The following is a 20,735-nucleotide window of genomic DNA, read 5'->3' on the forward strand; positions in this document are numbered from 1 at the left end:
GTTCCCTACACTGTAGACTTGACTTTGCCAAATCCACCTAGACTTCTTTTGTTGCTGGACTTTGTCTATTTTAGTGCCTTCTCCTGGCATCCCTGTTCCAGAACAATCATACAAACTTGGATCGGGCTTCTTAGGTGTTTAGTCTTTATAATTGATTTTACTTTTTGAGCAAGGTTCCTCAGCTTAAGGCCTCACTAAAGAAGAGAATAAAAAACAAAAACTTGGGCCCCAATCTACTCATTTTAATATCACCCCCTTTATCTTTCCCTTCTCTTTTGAGGATAGTAGAGTGCTGAGGGAATACCCTCTCAAAGTAGTATCCTTTTTTTCTCTGTTCTTCACAGCATCCCTATCTTTGCCTGGGAGCCTGGACTCAGGGCGAGATATCCAGATGGTCTCTCTAAACGAAGTAGTTCCTGGCGGTACCCTTTAGTATGGGGCTGGTTCTGACTCCCCAGCACTCTGACCTGTTCTATACTGGTAATTTTGTGAAGATTTTTTACCTCGTAATGATTGATATACTCTGTACCCTGGGCTATTAGCACATTCTAATGCATATCAGGTCTGGCATGCATCCTCTTATGCATGTCTGCACTTTTCAGAATATGCACATATCTTCAATCGCAATAGTGCAGAGTAGTGGTGTAGTGTCTCACATTAATTTTTTTTCTTTAAGGGTATGCCAAAATCCCATGGAAACCAATATGTCATTAGATACTTCTATTTGTATCTTATCGCATTACTCCATATAGTTATCATAAAACGGGTCATTGGTTTGTTGTAGAAAGAGGAAAATACCCCTATAGATGGTCAGCACACCTTACCTCATACACTAAAGGTATAGGGGATGAACGCTGTTTACAACCTCTTCATATTTCTATGCAAATTCAGTGGCTACTGAGGGTCTTGACTGACCTCCCTAAAGTCTGACATGCCACTGCTCCAAATTCCACCCTGTTCACATCCCTAAACTGGCTCCAAACCTACCTTCCGCCGCCTTACACTATATCCTGTGTCAGTTTCCATTCATAGGTCCAAGCAAAATCCCAATAAAAAAATGAAAATGCTTAGTGCAAAAATTACTTCCCAAAGCCCAACATGTTTCACCGCCTATTTTGCGGTGTCGTCAGGGGTAAAAAAAAAAAATTAAAGTGCTCAGTGCGTGTGCTCTAAAGTGAGGCAAAATCAAAATGGCCTTTACTAGACATCACTTGTGTATTGTTGGAACTTCACTTTGGCTAAGTCTGGAAGTTTTCCCTGTTGACAGGTCAAGTGGCCTAATCCCTAATGTTGGACAGCTCTGAGTGTGCTACACTTGACTGCACTGTCCACCTTAGAGACCAGGCATCACCATCTGTCTCTCCTCCACAGGTCCTCTCTACCTGGAAGGAGAAGGATTCATCTCTTGGACGCTTCACATCCCCTGCTTGGCAGGAAGTTTCCATCGCTGGATTGCTTAATTGCTCCCACTTGACCTGGTGAGGGTAGAGTAAGTCCGGATGCCTTTGAGTGACCTGATTGTTGTGAGTTGGGTATCTCCTATGAAGCACAGCCTATTGAGGAAATTCCCTGTTTCAGTGCCTTATCGTTTTTTTTTTCAGAGTCATGCTTTGAGTAGAGGTGAGCAGGGTTGCAGATTTCCTTTATCAAACCCAGAGATGCCTGCAGTTTTTCATGCGGATGGGTCCCTGCATGTCGTCCTATTGTCTTCTGCACCATTGTGGGTTGTGGTATGTTTTTCCTTTATCCCCACCCTTATGTAGGAGTCCTCTCGTAGTTCTCCCTCTTTCATTCAGTCTGACTTTTGAGGGGTGGAGGGGGAGGTACCTTTTGGGGTCCTTTTTCCTACCTTTCATCGTGCTCTGAGAGCGCTTTATTTTTATGCGGCCTCTGCCTTCTCTTGGTGACTGGTTGATCTTTTCTGTTGGACTTGTTTTTGGTTGTCTATATTTTCCGGTACGGTTTTATCATTCTGGGGCTTCTCCCAGTTATTTTTCTGTTGACCACATCCTGTTGTTGGTCAAGTTTCCCATTTTCAGATTACTGGTTGTTTCCACCTGTTTTGAGAGGTTGCTGGTGGGTTCCCACAGTTTTGCATTGACTTAGGCTTAGTGTTCCTTTCTGGCCTGGTCTGGGGCACCACGTTCTGCTAGGCTTCTTCTCCCTTGGTTTAGACTCCTGCATTGGTCATACAGGTACCTTGTTTTCCAGATTGCTCCCAGTGTCTTGAGTCTGTTACTGGCTGTTTTCCCATTCCTCAGTTGACCTGCTTGTTTCTTAAATCCCTGTGTCCCTCAGTGGATGAGAGAAAAAAATTGTGCTTGCTGTAAAAAAAATAAAATTCTTGGTGTCCATTGAGGGACACAGTTGCACCTGTCTGTTTTTGCTGTTGCCCTTGGTACTGCTTTTGCTTAAAACCTGAAGCATGCTGGGTAGAGAAGGGGGATATACAGGGGCTGGCTTATGTTTTTTTCTGTTTGTCAGTGTCCCAACCTTCTATAGGTGGCAGTGTCCAATAATGAATTCCAAGAAAAAAGATTTTACAGCAAGTACAAAAATATGTCTGTATATTAACTCCCTGTCATAATGTGCATTAGAGCTGCATGATTCTAGCCAAACTGAGAATCACAATTTTTTTTTACTTAGAATAAAGATCGCGATTCTCACAGTGTAACAATATACCAAAAAATTTGGGCGAACTTTACTTTTTTATTAAAGTGTGTTTTAAAAAAAAAAAAAAAATGCATTTGAAAGGCCACTGCGTAAATACAGTGTGACATAAAATATTGCAACAATCGCCATTTTATTCTCTAGGGCACAGGTGTCAAACACAAGGCCCACGGCCGAATCCAGCCCTCCAGGCCATTTCATGTGGCCCTCACACCTCTCCTGCAGCTGCAGAAGAGCTCCAGCCCTCCTCTGGTCCTCCTCCAGACCCCTACTTTCTGCTTTCAAGCAATGCATCCAGCTTCTTCCCAGCAGCAGCATAAGGAAAGGGGGGCGCACTGTGATGTAAGGGAGAGTGGGGGACTTAACTTTTATGGTGGGGTGGCTCTTGACATCTAATGTAAGGGGAGGGGATGCGCTGGACATCTAATCTTACAGATACAACCGGCCCTTTTGAGAACAATCATAATGCTGATAAGGCCCATGATGAAATTGAGTTTGACACCCCTGCTCTAGGGTCTCTGCTAAAATAAAAATGTTTGGGGGTTCTAAGTAATTTTCTAGCGCAAAATACTAATTTTAACTTGTAAACAACAAGTGTCAGAAAAAGGTTTAGTCTTTAAGTGGTTAAACTTCCCTCTTTTACAGACTGAAGTTTATTCTTTTGATATAAAATAACGCAGTGTTACAATGTTTCTTCTTATCGTCGTCTAAGCGATGTTGTCATAAACTTGGCAGGCTGCCTTTTTTTTTTTTTTTTTTAAGACAGCTGTCGGCTGTGAGCAGAGAACTCTCCATAGAATCTGGAAAATGCTTTAAGATCGCGAGGGGGGAAATTGCTATCTGATTCTTTAACAATTAATCGTGCAGCTCTAATGTGCATGGATGCTGGCTTAGCCGCAATGTAGTGTGTATCCAGCAATCCATACATTTTTATAAATTCATTCAAAGAGAAGTGCGGGATTTCTCACTTAGGTGGATGCAGCATCGATTCAATGCTGCAGCTGTCTCCCGCTGGCTTTGCACCAAGAACTGAACAGTCAAAGGCCACTCAGTTATCTGGTCCGCTATGAGCAGATACCAGTGACTGTTAGTCACTGGCTCTCTGCCCTGCCTCTCCAGTGCTCCCAAGCGCTGGTCTGTGGAGGGGATGGGAGAAGCTGGTCCAGTCTTACAGCGGCTTGCTGAGAGGCTGAGCCAGCTGCTGGTCAGGAATCCGGGTTGATCCCTACATTATCAGGATCTATGCTGAGCCTGGACTGGCTTGGTGATGTCAACCAACAGAGGACCTTAGCCACTGTTGTCTAAATCTGCTTCACAGGAGTGTAGAAGTAAGTGCACTCCTGTGACCTACAGGAGAAGTATAGCCAAAAGCGCTTTGACCATACTACTTTAAGTTTTCAACATACAAATTAAACAGGAAATGGCTAAATATATACTATGTAGTGGTCATAATACAATGAGTGAAACTTAGTATATCTATCATACAGAAAAGGAGGGAACAACAGTGGGATAAAGTGGAGAGGATAGGGATGTGGCAGGTGGGCCACACAGGCAGGACAACAGGACAAGAGTGGGACCTATTATTGCTCTAAGTCTCCTCCAAACAGTAAAGCCTGTGCTTCTTCCTTTTTTGAATCCTCCAGGTTTCCTCTACTTTGCATGCCCATAGTTTAATGGATGGAGGAGTGGAGCTTTTCCAAAGGGCAGGAATACATGATTTGGCAGCGTTTATCACATGTCCTAGAATAGATTTTAAATACGTCTTTGTGGGTATGGTAGACAGGTGCAGAAGGAAAAAGGCTGGGTCATGGGTAAGTGGGTAATCCGTGAATTTTTGAGGTAGGTCCCTAAACTAGGTCCAGAAGGGTTGTATAGCGGGACAGGATCAAAAGACATATAACTTGACATTTTTATTTAGACAGGCAGACAATTTCTGTTGCACTATTTATTCTACAGTGACAGATGTGTAAATCAGTACTAGAAATGCTCTATCTGTTGTAATGTAAAATTCTGTGGTTAATTTTAAAACATGTCATTTATTCTACAAAGGCATTGCTAATGAGTCCAAAAAACTTTATGGAGTTCAGTTCCATCCTGAGGTTGGTCTCACAGAGAATGGCAAAGTGATGTTGAAAAACTTCTTATATGATGTTGCGGGATGTAGTGGAACCTTTACTGTACAGAACCGAGAGATTGAATGTATACGAGAAATTAAGGAGAAGGTGGGATCATCAAAAGTTTTGGTAAGTTTTCTAGGCTCATATATAGGTCACGAGTAATATTTTCTCATAGTGGTCAACGGCTGCTTTAAAAAAATTGGGGAGTGTATGATTGCGTGCCACTGATCTGTTGGCTGCAAATTTCAGTGATTGCTATTATTGGCGCCTTATAACTTCAGTGAGCCTTAACTTGCCTAAAGATGGGGTCCTGTGTGTCTCTAGAATGTCATAACTTTATGCTGTGATGTGATCACTTCACTAAGGCCCCATAAACACCATTAGATTGTCTGCAGATTTTTGTCTTCAGATTTACCAAAACCATATAATATGAGGTCAAACCTTAAGCGTTTCAATTTGTATGCAATCAGGCAGACCCTTGCACTGCATGGTTTTAGCAAATCTGAAGACAAAAATCTGCAGAAAATCTAATAGTGTGTATGGGGCATAAGACTTCTGGACCCTATTTCAAAGTTTCTTGGTGTGCTGGTTATATATTTTTTAAGTGCGGGCATTCTGCTGACATCCTGAGTGATTTGTAGGTTGGCTGCAAATTCCTGAAGTACTTTTATTATGACCAGCAGCTTAGGGGCAATTTCCAACTGCCGCGCTCCGATTTAGCTGCAGTGTAATCGTGGTTTTCGTGCGGGTTACCTGCGCTTTCCCACAGACTTTGTTAGATCACACATTTTAGATGCATTTTCTTTTCGCACTAAAAGATGCAGCATGCAGGACTTTTGGTGTTCTGTCAAACAAGCCAAAAACACGTGATCTAATGGAGGGAAACTGCAGGTATCCTGCATGAAAACTGCAAGTACTGTGCTGTGGCCAAACTGCAGAGTGGCATTGTAAAACGGACCTAAATGTCTATGCACTGCATTACTGTGCATTAAATTGGTAATAAACCAAAAATTGGGCCCCCGGCAGTTGAAGTCATAATGGGCTAGTATGCAGAGCATTACTAGCCCATTATGACAGACTTGCCTGAAAATGAAGCTACTTCCATCTTCGCCTGGTCTTCCTTCCAGGTTCGTGGGCTTTGGCCGTATGAATGACCTGGAGATCTGTTAAGCAGCTCTTTTACATGTTTATCTAAAAACAATGATACCTTTTACTATACAAAGGTGGAAAATGAATTTAGGCATTTCATCCATGTTAGCTGTCCGGAACTTGGTCTTGACATTTTTTGTGTAATTTTGATCTTAACCACTTAGTCAAGCTTTCTCAGATACAGTAATTGTTAATCATATTTTAAGCCTTTTTTCACTGATGTGAATAGAATACATTTGTATTATGTATTTTTATGTGAAATCTGTTGCATGTTTCTGTGCTCTGCAGGTGCTATTGAGCGGTGGAGTAGATTCTACTGTCTGCACAGCTCTCTTAAACAAAGCCTTAAACAAAGACCAAGTGATTGCGGTGCACATAGACAATGGCTTTATGCGGAAGCGAGAGAGCCAGGCTGTGGAAGAGGCTCTGAAGAAACTGGGAATTCAAGTCAAAGGTGGGTTCTGCTTACTGTCATTTCCAGTACAATGTAATAGTTTTTTTAGAAAATGTTTTTCACTGCCACAAATGCAAAAGCATGTAGGTGCTTTTTGTGCATCTTTTTAGCATTTTGTGAAAGCAGAGTTAACATTCAACCCAAAACTAATACTTTGCTGCTTACTAATCATTAGATGTGGTGGCTGCATTTGTTTTCCTTTTTTTAGGCATTTTCCCCTGGTGATCTGGCAAGTAACACACATCCTGTATCAGAGTGCCCTCACTCTGGAGCATGGAGCACAGGGGGGGCACATTTGGGCAGCAGCATTGTCAGTTGGGGGGGAGGGAACTGTTGGGTGTACTAGCAGATTTAAATACACAAATAAAATAATTAAAGTGTTACTAAACCCAGGACCCTGAATTCACTATATCTGGTCTCCCACAGTACACAGAGCATGGAAATGCAATAGTTTTAATAAATATAAACTGCTAAATACCTTTTGTCATCAGCAGTATATAGCAGTCGTGTGAGTTCGATCAGTGTCTGGTTAAAGCTTGTAGGAGTAGTTTTCATTCTCCCCTGATTGCCCTATGAGGCTGCAGGACCCCTGACCCTCTGTCTGGTCCTGTGCTGATCACATGCACCCTCCCAAGAACAAAAAAAGCTCTCTAGCAATAAACACCAAACTGAGTATGTGCAGCTTGCCCGCAAGGCTCTGTTCTGAAGCCAAACTCCAGCTAATGCTTTATGAACAGTTACTGCAACCATTTTTTTCCTTTTGGGTTAAAGATTTTACATAAAAGCTGATGACTGTAAGCACCCCTGCCAGTGTTAAATGGTTTGTCTCATCCCTGTAACTACAAGAGAGCTTGTTCTTTTGAAAAACAGATATACTGGCTGGATGACCAGATGAAATTAGAAATCCTAAAAAAGGAAACCTAATGCAGCCATCACATCTAAGAATTTGTTTGTAGAATTTGTCATTTATTGTTTGATTTTGGGTTTAATACTGCTTTAACCACTTCCCTACCCGCCTATAGACATATGACGTCCACAGATGGGATCTCCCATCCTGGGTGGACGTCATATGACGGCCTCGGGTTCCCGGCCGCCTAGGGGGCGCGCACGCCCGCCGCGTTGCTCGGGACCCGGTGTGTGTGCCCGGCGTCCGCGATGTCCGCCGGGCACCCGCGATTGCCCGTTGGCCGGACCGTGGATCTCTGTGTGTAAACACAGAGATCCACGTCCTGTCAGCTCAGAGGAGAGCAATCTGTGTTCCCAGAACGGAGGAACACTGATCGGTCTCCTTCCCTTGTGCGTCCCCTCCCCCTACAGTTAGAAGCATTCCCTAGGAAACACATTTAACCCCTCCCCACCCCCTAGTGGTTAACCCCTTCACTGCCTGTCACATTTACACAGTAATCAATGCAATTTTATAGCATTGATCGCTGTATAAATGTGAATGGTCCGTAAAATGTGTCAAAAGTGTCCGATGTGTCCGCCATAATGTCGCAGTCACGAAAAAAAATTGCGATCGCCGCTATTACTAGTAAAAAAAAAAAAATGCCATAAATCTATCCCGTATTTTATAGATGCTATAACTTTTGCGCAAACCAATCAATATACGCTTATTGCGATTTTTTTTTTTTTTTTTTTTTTTTACCAAAAATATGTAGAAGAATACGTATGGGCCGAAACTGAGGACATTTTTTTTTTTTTTTTTTTTTTAAATTGGGATATTTATTATAGCAAAAAGTAAAAAATATTGTGTTTTTTTTCAAAATTGTCGCTTTTCTTTTGTTTATAGCGCAAAAAATAAAAAACGCAGAGGTGATTAAATACCACCAAAAGAAAGCTCTATTTGTGGGGGAAAAAAAGAACGTCAATTTTGTTTGGGTACAAAGTCGCACCACCGCGCAATTGTCATTTAAAGTGCGACAGCGCTGAAAACTAAAAATTGGTCTGGGAAGGAAGGGGGTGAAAATGCCCGGTATTGAACCGGTTAAGCACAGTCTTGAATATATAGGATAGGGAAACTGACAGTACCAAGGCTTGCTGTACCAAAAGATTTTTTTTTACAAGTAGGCAGTAATGTTTAAGGTGTTTTTTTGGTGTTTTGTTAACAGTGTAGTTTTTTGTTTTTTAAGCTGAACTCTGGGAACTACCCTTGCAGTGGGGCTACCCCACACTGCAAAGATTAAATGCTCATTTTTGTACAGGATACTTTTTTTTTTTTAATGCAATTGTTCTAATCCCTCACTCCCACAGGCTTCCACCATTTCATGTAATTGGTCTGCTAAGCCTCTTCAATGCGTAGTCCCTTTATTGTACACTTACATCATTATATTTGCTGTATAGCAACCTTTCTCAACCAGTGTGCCGCCGGAGGTTCTCAGGTGTGTCACGGGATCAGGGGAGAGAAGGGCTGTCAGATGAGCCCGATCTCCCGATCCCCTGCCGAACTGTACATTGGCACTATGAGAAGCTCTGTCAACATCAGCAAAGTGAAAGTAAAGTGCAGGGGAGTGTGCTGTGCTCTCTGCTTCCCCCTACAGTGCAGTACCGGCTGAATGAGGAAACTGGAAAGGTACTGTGCTAGAAGCTAGATTTGTTTTAAAAGGGCTTTATACATGTGAGTGTGTGTGTGTGTGTGTGTGTGTGTGTGTGTGTGTATGTGTACACGTGTCCTGTGTGTGTGTGTGTGTGTGTGTGTGTGTATGTTACTTTTAATCCTGACACCCCCCCCCCCATTCCTGCTTTTGTAGGGCTTATGATAGCAGCAAGGACTGCTGCTCCTCCTGAAAAGCAATCCATGCACAGATCACATTTCAGAGGCATTTGACAGGTGGTAAAGAGGCATTATGTTGCCTCCTCACCACCTGTTGTTTTAATGCAGCATCACTACACCACAACCATGCAATGCACACAGTTGCGGGGTAGTTGCAGTGCAGCCCCATTCAGCCTGGGTATACCTCCAGCTGCAGCCACAGAATGTGTACACCCCCAGCTGCTGCCTCTGCAGCTAAAGGGGGAGCAGTTGGGGGTGGTAAAAACAGCTCAACCATGTGGCTTTACCGCCCCTCCAACCTGACATGTGAACAAGCCATTGGTTCACGTTTGTGTTGCTGCGTGTAGGGCAGCCTATTAATTTCAATGGGCTTCCCTACCCACAAAAATACAGGGAAAGAAGTCCCCGACCTTTTTTTGAAAAATTGCACTGCACCAAAAGCACCCCACGTTTTCCAATGTGTGGTGTACCAGTAAGAATTAAGGGCACCTCTAAAGAGCAGAGTATTTGCCTGTGTGTCAAGAACAAGCACGATTCTGCACGTGTTCCGCGATACACAGTAACGTGAACCAAGCCTTGGACTGCGGTGACTCAAGACTGAAAATACTTTCTAAGGGCACTGGAAAAAACTTGAGAAACACTGCTATATAGGACCAATAGACTGCATTGTAAGTGAGGATGCCAAGGGTCCACCCACAGTCCAGAGCACCAGAGGGAAGAGGCTGAGTAAAAAGGCAAGGGTAGTTATGAATTTTTCCTGAAGTTCAGCATTAAACTACTCTACCCAGCTCTAACAGACTTTTCTGTTTTAGGTCACTGGGGCAGGGTGCAGGCACTTTAGTTAAATCCTAACCATCAGGCCTAAGATTTGTATATTCCTATGGAGAAATCATCAGAAGCACAATACTGTTTCTGCCCATTAGTGGAATCTCCATGAGAACATATGCATGATTTATTGAGTTCACGTACACTAACAATGGACATGTTGATGGTTGGGGACAGAAATAAAGGCTTGTTCACATGTGAGTATAGCGATAGTGTTCCGCAACGTACCATGTGTTTCTTGCAGTGTGCAGCAGAAAAATAAATCATGCATTTTCATGCAGATTTTCGTGGGTTGATACTAGTTATAGTGTGTTGCAGTGTGTGTGTGTGAATGAGTCACAAAGATTTGGTCCAGTATCCGTGCCCCATAGCACTCTGCATAGTGAAATCTGTTTTTGATGGCATTGTTCTTTTGATACTTTTTCACAATGTATATAATGTGAAAAAGTAATTGCCCCTGTTTACTGAATCATGAATGAACTGTGATTAACCACATTTTTTGGAAAGCTGAGTTAAATTTCACTTACCACACCAAGGCCTGATTACTGACAGACCTGTTGAATCAAGAAATCACTTAAATAGAAGCTGTCTGGCAAAGTTAAGCATGCTAAATGATCTCAAAAAGCAACACATCATTCCGCAATATAAGAAATTCAAGAACTGGATGAGAAACACAGCAATTGACATGTATGAGTCTGCAAAGGGTTACAAAGCCTTGTAACCCAAAGCTAAGGCTTTGGCACTCCAGCGAACCACGGTGAAAGCCATTGTCCACAAATGAAGAAAACTTGGAACAGTGGTGAACCTTCTCAAGAGTGGCCAACCTCCAAAAGCACAACGACTCATCCAGCAGGTTATAAAAGAACCCAGAAGAACGTCAAAAGAACTGCCGGCCTCACTTGTCTCAGTTAAGGTCAGTGTTCATGATTCAACAATAAGAAAGAGTGGGGCAAAAATGGCATCAATGAGAGAGTTCCAAGGCGAAAGCATTTCATAAAAAGAACATCATACCCACAGTCAGACATGGTGGTGGTAGTGTGATGGTCTGGGGCTGCTTTGGAGCTTCAGGGCCTGGACAACTTGCCATAATTGCTGGAACCATGAATTCTGCTCCCTACCAGAAAATCCTAATGGAGAATTGTCCGGCCATCAGTTCGTCACCTCAAGCTCAAGGTTTTACAGGTTCGTCACCTCAAGCACTTAGGTTCGTCACCTCAAGCACTTAGGTTTTACAGCAGGACAATGATCCGAAACGCACCAGCAAGTCCACCTTTTGAATGCCTCAAAAAAAAAAAACAAATTAAGGTTTTGCAGGGGCCTAGTGAAAGTCCAGACTTAATCCGATTTGAGATGCTATGGTATGACCTTAAACAGACTGTTCATACTCAAACCCTCCAATATGGCTGAATTAAAACTATTCTGCAAAGAGTGGGCCAAAATTCCTCCACAGCGATGTGAAAGACTCATTGCCAGTTATCGCAAACGCTTGATTGCAGTTGTCGCCAACAGGCAGCAAATTCTTTTTCACATAGGGCCAGGCAGGTTTAGACAGCTTTTTCCCTAATACAATAAATCATCAATTTAAAAACTGCATTTTGTAATTACTCAAGTTATCTTTGTATAATATTGACATTTGTTTGCTCTGTAACATTTAAGTGTGACAAATATGCATAAATCCGGAAGGGGCAAATACTTTTTCACAGCACAGTAGTCTGGTAGGTTATTGGCTTTTTAGAAATGTTGGTAATTCTGGACTTTTGTGTTTTAACAGTTGTCAATGCAGCGCATTCTTTTTATAATGGTACAACAACATTGCCAATATCTGATGAGGATAGAACACCTCGTAAAAGAATCAGCAAAACCCTTAATATGACAACGAATCCAGAAGAGAAGAGGAAAATCATTGGTGACACCTTTGTGAAGGTATTTTGGTAGTGAGTATTGATAGACTGCACAAATGCTGAGTGGATGAGCTTTTTGAGTGATGGGATTAATGTCTGAATTTGTGTTGGATAATGGAAGGTTTGTCTGCCTAGTGTTAACACATTGCATACAAGTTTGTTTGTTCTCTTCCAGATTGCCAACGAGGTGATAGGTGAAATGAATCTTAATCCCGAGGAGGTCTTTCTTGCACAAGGCACATTACGACCGGATCTGATAGAAAGTGCATCTATTATTGCTAGTGTTAAAGCTGAAGTTATAAAAACCCATCACAATGATACAGAACTTATAAGAAAACTGAGGGACGAGGTAATGCTGGTTTATTTGTTTTTGCAAAACGCCTCATTCAGCTTGTAGAAGAAATGTTATTTTTGAGGGTTTACCTGTTTAAAAAACGAATAAAATTTATGTGGCTTGTGTAAGAAGAAATTTGCTATCAGCAAATGTTTATACTTTTGATGTGTTGAAACTACTACCATGTGGATAGAAATTCTTCAGCGACATACCGATGAGCTGTAACAACAAAATCAAATAATTCCATTAAACTGGCCATAGATGTATCGAATTTCGTCCGGTTCGGTTGGGAATGTTCCAATTTCAATCCATCTATGGCTGTTCCTGTTAGAGGGAATGTCAGAAATTTTTCACGCGACTAGTGTATTCTGACAGTGGAGGACTCCCTGTTAGAATACAATAACGCAGCCGGGAGGATTCCTTTATCCACCTCAAATGTATGGATGGGGGAATCCGTTCAGGTTTTTTTTTTTTTTTTTAATTGGCTGGCTGATTAAGAAAAAACAATCCATCTATGGCCAGCTTTTAGCTTGTTGTTTCGCTGGCCGTGTTAATTGTTAAATCTATAATCAGATAAACCCTGAGAATGAAGCAATTATGCATATTATCCCCAAGTTCTACTACTATTCAAGCATTTTCAGAGGATTGGCTTGTGGTATACACTATTGGGCTGCTGTACTAACGTTGGATCTGTGCTGTTTTGTTTTAAAAGGGGGACAGCTCCCCCGCCAGAGCATTCTGATCAGCACTCTCAGCCATTGGCTGAGAGTGCTGATTGGGAGCTGGTCAGCTGCTGGTTTTCCATACTGTATCTGGCATATACACGTGCTGAATGTTGGCTGTTGAGCCGGCCGGTGTTTCGGCCTGTGTTTACGGGGCTTCAGGCTTTCCTTAAGCCTGGTACACACAGGCAGTGTGTATTTTTTTTTTTTTTTTTTTCTGATCAACCCAGCAGACTGAAAAAAAAGAGGAGGCCCCCCCCCACTGTGCTATTGTGTTCTGACAGGGGGACCCCCCCCCCCCCTTCAGTGTCTACAGCCATTGGCTGCAAGCGCTGATCAGATGCCAATTGGCTGATGAATTTTCAGTATGCTAATTTGACAGGTTGATCGTGAGGCTGTACACATGGGCCGAAAGGCCATCAGTAACTGCTGACCTGAGCATTTTGGGATGATTTTAGGCCTGTGTGTACCTAGCATAAAGGGTGTGATAGGAAGCACTCTTGACTGTCACATGTACTCCTTATGATATATCTTGATTATTAAAGCTACATGTTTTTCCACTAGGGTAAAGTAATAGAGCCCTTAAAAGATTTTCACAAGGATGAAGTTAGAATCTTGGGAAGAGAGCTTGGACTCCCTGAAGAACTGGTCTGTCGACATCCCTTCCCAGGTATGCGACTTTGTTCTCAGTTTTTGTTATATTTATTGCATAACATTTATTGTAAATAACATTTTAGCTATTTTATAGAAGCGGTTTAGTATTTTCTTATAACCAAAGCTCTTTAAAAATCTTTCCTTCACCACATTATGGATTAATGATTTTGAAGAATTGTAAGGATAATTTGACCTAGAATGACCACACCTTTTTGTTTTCCATGTTTATATACTGCCATCATATTGTGCAGCTCTTTTACTTTAGCCCATGCCATAAAGGAGCTTGCCTCCCTTTGTGCTTACTGCAAGCATGTGTGCGCGCACACGAATGATCAAGGGCAAGTTTGGTTTGGAGACTGTGTTTCTTTTTGTACAATATCTTTAGATGGTAGGGGTAAGCCTGAGCATCTTGAGAAATCCTATGCAAACTTTGGAGTCAAATGAGAAGTATGGTTATACAAACAAAATATTATTACCTAGGTGGATGTAGCATCGACCTGATACTGCATCTGTCACCTGCCACCTCTGCACTGACAGCTGAGCAATCAAACACCATTGATCACTCCGTTCTCCCCTTCACTCTGAGCCATGACTTTCAGTTCTCTGCTCTGCCCCTCCAGGAGTGGGAGCAGCTGGCTCAGTTTCCCAGCGACTGTAAGCTGGGATTACTCCCCAGCCTGGACTGGCTAAAATCGGGTCACAGGAGTGCAAAAAGACTGCACTCCTGTGATCCTATTGGAGAAGTAGGGGCAAAAAAGCTTTGACCCTACTTCTCCTTTAACCACTTAAGGACCAGAAGGATTTGCCGCCTTAATGCCCAGGCCATTTTTTGCATTATGGCACTGTGTCGCTTTAACTGACAATTGCGCGGTTGTGCGAGGCTGTACCCAAACAAAATTGACACCAAGTGGTGGTATTTGATCACCTCTGCGGTATTTGATCACCTCCTCCCTTTTTTTTTTTTTTTTTTTTTTTTTTTACGCTATAAACAAAAAAGAGCGACAATTTCAAACAAAAAAAAAAAATTTTTTTTTTGCTATAATAAATATGCCAAATTTAAAAAAACAAAACAAATTTCTTCATCAGATTAGGCTGATATATATTATCGCAATAAGCGTATATTAATTGGTTTGCACAAAAGTTATAGCGTCTACAAAATAGGGGATAGATATGTCATTTTTATTTTTTTTACTAGTAATGGCGGCGATCAGCGATTTTTAGCGGGTTTGTGGCGGACAGATCGGACATTTTTGACACTTTTTTTTTTGGGGGCCAATGACATTTATACAGCGATCAGAGCTAAAAAATAGCCACTGATTACTGTAGAAATGTCACTGGCAGGGAAGAGGTTAATACTAGGGGGCGATCAAGGGGTTAAATGTGTTCCCTCATGTATGTTTCAACTATGAGGGGATGGGACTGCCTGGCGGAGGAGACCGATCGCTGTTCCTAATCTTTAGGAGCAGCAGATCTGTCTCTCCTCCCCTGAAAGAACGGAGATCTGTCTGTTTACATTAACAGATCTCCATTCTGTCTCTGTCAGGAGCGGTCGCGGGCGGGCATCGCAACCACCGATCACGCACAACGGCTCCGGTGTCACGGGCGCGCGCCCCCTAGAGCTCTTAAAGAGGACAACGTACCATGACGGTGATTCGCCCAGAGGAGCTGGTCCTTAAGTGGTTAAATAGAGTTCTTACAAGGGATGTTTGGATGGGTGGTGGTGGTACAATTTGTAACCCGCGTGGCAAGGGAAATGTTAGACATGCTATACTGGATTTTTTAAATTTTTCTCTCACTCCTGTTTTGTATTTCAAGAAGGGCATATCCAAAAATTGCATATTTGTATTGGATCAATAAAAACTGTTCTTTTATTCTAAATTTACATCTTTAACCTCCCTGGCAGTATGATTATTTCAGATTTTAGGTGCTGAAAGCAGTACAATTATTTTGCATGGAAATTTGGCGTTTTATATTGTAGGCCTGTAATTCTTAATAACACACTTAAATCTGTCCACCAAGAGTCTAGTAGATATCCCGGGTATGATGAGGTTTGAAACACAAAATCATAAATTATAATATAATAAAAAAAAATTATATAATAATAATAAAATAAATTTCCCCATGATTCACTATCGCTCGATTCTGCAAGTGTTCTAATTTACTATTGCTGTTTTCTAGCTGGTCTAAAGCCACTTTTGACGTAAAGGGACACTTTTTTGGTTGCCATGGACAATCTCAAGTTTCCAGGCAGAAAGAACAGTATATATAATATAAAACTGCATGCAGGGTATTGAACAAAGCACTGGGGACAAAAGGGAAGTGAAATGATTTCATACAGTACTGTAATCTGTAAGATTACAGTACTGTTATCATTTTTACATTTTATTTTAATTTGCCGCCAGGCTCCGCCCCCGTGCATTGTGATGCTCGCAGGGAACGGAGCCCGGCACAGAGAGGCTTTGGGCGGAGGACAGAGCCCATGGACACCGCGGGGGGACATCGCAGGATCCTGGGGACAAGGTAAGTATACCGCACCAGGATCCTGCAATGCAATCCTGAGTGTGGCTCGGGGTTACCGCTAATGCTGCTGAAATTTAACCCGGAGCCATACTGGGGAATACCGTCAGGGAGGTTAATAGAGTACATTCTTTTAATTTCCCATTTTAAAACTTATTTTTTCTTTTTGTTTTTTTCTCTGATAGGTCCGGGATTAGCAATTCGTGTAATATGTGCCGAGGAGCCTTATATCTGCAAAGATTTCCCTGAGACAAACAATATATTGAAAATAGTTACAGATTATTCAGCAAGTGTTAAAAAGGTACATACATAATCATTCCTAATAGTACTGAGCTGATTATTATTTTTTATGTATTGTAAACAATTTAGTCTCTAGGGCTCACTCATACAAGGTTTCTCTTATTGGAGTGAGTAAGAAAACATGTGGGAATTAAGATAATTTTAAAAAGGCAGCACACCCTAAAGCTTGCCCATACATTTGTCATTTTTCCTTCAACCAGTGGGTTGAACGAAAAAAAAAACTGTGACCTACTACCCCATCCACACATTCAAGGTGGATGGGGGAATCCTCCCTGCTGAGCTATTGTATTCAGACAGCAGGGAGACTTCGCTGCCATTGGAACACACTGATCGTGCTGCAGTCTAGAGCATGCAGTGCTGATCGAGCAGCTAAAATCCGTCAGGGTGCTCGTTCAGAAGTCGATCAGTAGATTCACATCTGTTCAACCACAGTGCCCATACATGGATCGATGTTCGACTGGTCCCTGTTGAACAAGCCAAATTTCTATTCATGTATGGCCAGCTTATCAAGCGAAAAGGGGACAAGGAAGGTGAGACTTTAATTGAAGCACATGAAAGCCAGAGAATAATGATTAAATGGAACAGAAGGAATTTTATTCATATTACAATATAAATGTACATAGAGTGTTGATACATGGTAACAGCACTAATAAGATAACAAAAGTGTCTTGAATCATAACCACTGATGTCAAAGGTAAGAAAGGTAGGCATGGTAGTAGATAGACAATAAAATGGTAACACAATCTCAATTAAGAGCATGGTAATTTCAAGAAAAATTCCAAAGTTCCATAAAAACATGATTAGATAAAATTATAATAAATAAGGTAAAACCTGCAGAATCTATGGCCTCACTGAACCTGTAAAGGTGATAATTGTATAGAAACTTGAACCAGGTGTGAAATAGATGGAAGCATGGCATCATGTAGCTCTACGCGTTTCTTGGCTGATACGCCACTCGTCAGGAGCATGCGCGTGGTAGTCTAAGATAAAATTAATGTAAAGATAATCAGTGGTCATTATACCCTAGATAGGGGTGGGATGATACCCCCAGCAGCACATAAGTGCATACTTACTGATCGAGGTCCGCAAGATAATGGTGCGACGTGGGGCGCCAAGGCATCCAGAAAAGCCTCCAAACGGGAGCCGCAGTGGACGGCCCAATGGCAAGCAACCCACTGGGAACAATAGTGAGAGTGAAAACCAAGTGACCAGTAGTGGAGGGTGTAGATGTGCAGATGTACCTATGTAGACAGGAAGCCCGTTGCAGAGAGGAAGATTGGGTGTGAGGTACAGTGTCCACGAAGCCTCGAGTGTCAAGACCGCCCGAAAAGACGCCCATATAGGCGCCGTCAAGGCTCCGCCCACCACAGTCATGCTGCGTGGCATGAATTGGGGGAGGGAAGGCGCTGCTGGTAGGAAGGCTCCGGCCAAACGGCACCTAGATAGCTCCCCGTTGCTCACGAGTGTGGAATCAACCAGCAGGTACGTGATGCCGCCATAGGCGTCACACGCACTGCATGGGAGGAATGACGCTGGCGCGCCTGCCCCCTCCCGGCATCAAGGGTGGGGCGGAAGCCCGTGATGCGCGTCACGGCCCCCAGAGGAGGAGAGTTGGACGCCGCAGCAACCATACTGTTCACACCAGTGCCAACGCTCAAATAATAATATGCAAAATACTTTTATTTTTCATTTTTTCTGAAAGAATGGAGGCTTCTCCTCTTTCTTCTCAGTCAGAGTAAGTTTTAGCTGTTCCTTCTGTGTTATTGAAAGGGTGGCACTTGCTTTTGTAGCAGTCAGTGTAACATTGGATTTTGTTTTTCTGAAGCCTATATCACAGCTTGAATTTGGTCCATTGATGTGGTTTTTTTTGCTAATCATACTTACCTCGGTGGATGGAGCATCAGACCGATGCTGTAGCTGTCCCCCCGCGTCTCTGCACTGAGAACCCAACACCGCCTATGGCGAATTGCATTCCTGTGACCCATAGGAGAAGCCCAGCCTAAAAAGCTCAGGCTGGACTTCTCCTTTAATCCAAAAGGTAAAAAAATCTTTTAATTGTAGCTCCCCCCCCCCACTCACCTGTGCCTGATCCTAAGCCAGTGCTATGCACATCTGCAGCATTGCTTTTCCCCTCTTCCATGTCTCGCAGGCTTGGCTGAGAGCAGAGACAGCCATGGTGCTGTCCGTCAAAACCCGTGAGCAGAGAGTGGGGGCAGGGATGAGCTCTGCAGTGTGTCTGAATAGACGCAAACGGCATGGCATGGGATCGAGCACACATGAGTGCCCCATAGTAAGTGGTTTCCTATGGGGGCAAGGAGCCAGGAGAGCCGACGGGGGACCTCAGAACAGATGGATTGGGGCTCTGTACAAAACCATTGCACAGAGCAGGTAAGTATGACATGTATATTATTTTTGAAAAAAAATGTAAAGGATAAGTTCACTTCTACAAAAAAAATATGCAAATTTTTTTTTGCAGGTTAGGGACCTGTAAAGCATTGCACCCACGATCAGAAGATCTATAATGCCACAGTCCTCCAGACTCTGTGTATCAGTCTGCCCATACCTCAGGTATGGGGAGGCAGTTACACTCTAACAGGAATCTCAGTGAACTACCTAGAGTGATCAACAGCACTGTGGTAGTTTATTGAGAGCTACAAGCCGACAGCCACAAAGGATGTCAGTACTTGTAGTTTTCCCTTTCACAGAACACACTGAATTAATGGTGCAGCCGGACTGAGCACGGCTGAGTTTTTGTCAAGATTGTGAAAGCGAGGGGGGGTCAGGTGAGACAGCAAGCAGGGGGCGGTTGGCTGGTGCATTTGTTACATTCTAAATATGGGTGTACCTGTTACAAAAGGTGAACTTATCCTTTAGGCTGGGTTCACATATGAGCACTCAGCGGTTCACAGCAGGAGTCCGATCCGTCCTCGTTCACCGTTTCAGGTCTGTTTTCAGCCCGAATTTTTGGCTGAATTCGGACCTGAAACTGACCAAAAGACGCACAGGACTCCTGTGCAAATCGCAAATAGAGAGCCGGTCACAATCTCCTGCTGTGCAAATTGGATACGGAGAAACCCGCATCCAATTCGCACTAGTGTGAACCCAGCCTTAAAGCTTTGCAATCACTTCTCTGCATCTCTGCTTTTGTTATTTTAACCACTTGAACTCCGGAAGATTTACTCCCCTAAATGACCAGGTAATTTTTGCGATATGGCTTGGCTGACAACTGCGCGGTCGTTCGACACTATTTGATCCCCTCTGCATTTTATTTTTTGCGCTATAAACAACCATTTTGCGCTATAAACGACCATTTTGGTAAAAAAAATCTTTTATACTTTCTGCTATAAAACACAAATCCAATAAAAAAAAAAGTAAAAATTTCTATTTCTTCATCAGTTTAGACCAATATGTATTCTGCTTCATATTTTTGTTTAAAAAAAAAAACAGCTTATATTGGTTTGCACAAAAGTTTTATAGCGTCTACAAACTATGGGATGTATTTATGGAATTAGCGGCCATCAGCAACTTTTTTTTATTTATTTTTTACACTTTTTTGGGACCAGTGACACTAATACAGTGGTCAGTGCTAAAATAATATGCACTGTCACTGTACTAATGACACTGGCTGGGAAGGGGACGATCAAAGGGATAACTGTGTGTCTAGCCTGTGTTTTAGTGTTGTGTGGGAGGTTCTTTTACTAGGGGAAAGCATAGATCGGTGTCCCTGCTTTGCAGAGACACAGGATCCATGCCTTTTTTACTGACAGAATGGCAATCTGCCTGGTTTACATTATGGCTCAACCGATTATCGGCGTGGACGATTTTCACTTTTTTGAAAGAATCGGTAACAAACTTACCGATATTGCTTCAAGTAGTGATACTGGGGCGATATCTGCAGGCATCACCCCGTTACCATTCCTTAGAGCGGTCGGCTGGCTTTCTGTAAATAACTGATGCTCTGCCCGGGTCTCCCTTCCACCGGGAGGCCCGAGTGACCCAAACAAAGCCGAGTGCTTTGCTTTGTTCGGGTCTTGGCTCTAGTAACCTGGAAGCGATGTCATGACATCACTTCCAGATTACTCTCATTTTAAAGGCACCAGTTTTAAAAAATGTAAAGTATTAAAAAATTTCGATCTTGACGTTTTGAATACTTTTAAGTGCAGTCTTTTAGACCCCCGATCCCTCCATAAAGAGTACCTATCACTGCCTATTACTGTCACAAGGGAGGTTTACATTCCTTGTGACAGCAATAAAAGTGATTAGAAAAAATAAAATGTAAAAGGACAGTGTAAAAATAAAAAAAATTTAATCTACAGAATATC

The 20,735-nt window shown here is 42.5% G+C and overlaps 1 protein-coding gene across 1 annotated transcript in view; it reads left to right on the forward strand.

The window, feature by feature from the left end:
* The window catches only part of GMPS (guanine monophosphate synthase), a 68,760-nt gene that overhangs the window by 34,463 nt on the left and 13,562 nt on the right, over positions 1–20,735 (forward strand). The window contains exons 6-11 of the mRNA XM_073626072.1: positions 4,720–4,913; positions 6,225–6,390; positions 11,757–11,908; positions 12,062–12,235; positions 13,507–13,612; positions 16,299–16,414. Of these exons, the coding sequence (XP_073482173.1) occupies positions 4,720–4,913; positions 6,225–6,390; positions 11,757–11,908; positions 12,062–12,235; positions 13,507–13,612; positions 16,299–16,414 (908 nt within the window). The remainder of the gene's footprint in view (positions 1–4,719; positions 4,914–6,224; positions 6,391–11,756; positions 11,909–12,061; positions 12,236–13,506; positions 13,613–16,298; positions 16,415–20,735) is intronic.

This window comes from Aquarana catesbeiana, linkage group LG04 (genome assembly GCF_042186555.1).
Source record: "Aquarana catesbeiana isolate 2022-GZ linkage group LG04, ASM4218655v1, whole genome shotgun sequence".
Taxonomy (NCBI): domain Eukaryota; kingdom Metazoa; phylum Chordata; class Amphibia; order Anura; family Ranidae; genus Aquarana; species Aquarana catesbeiana.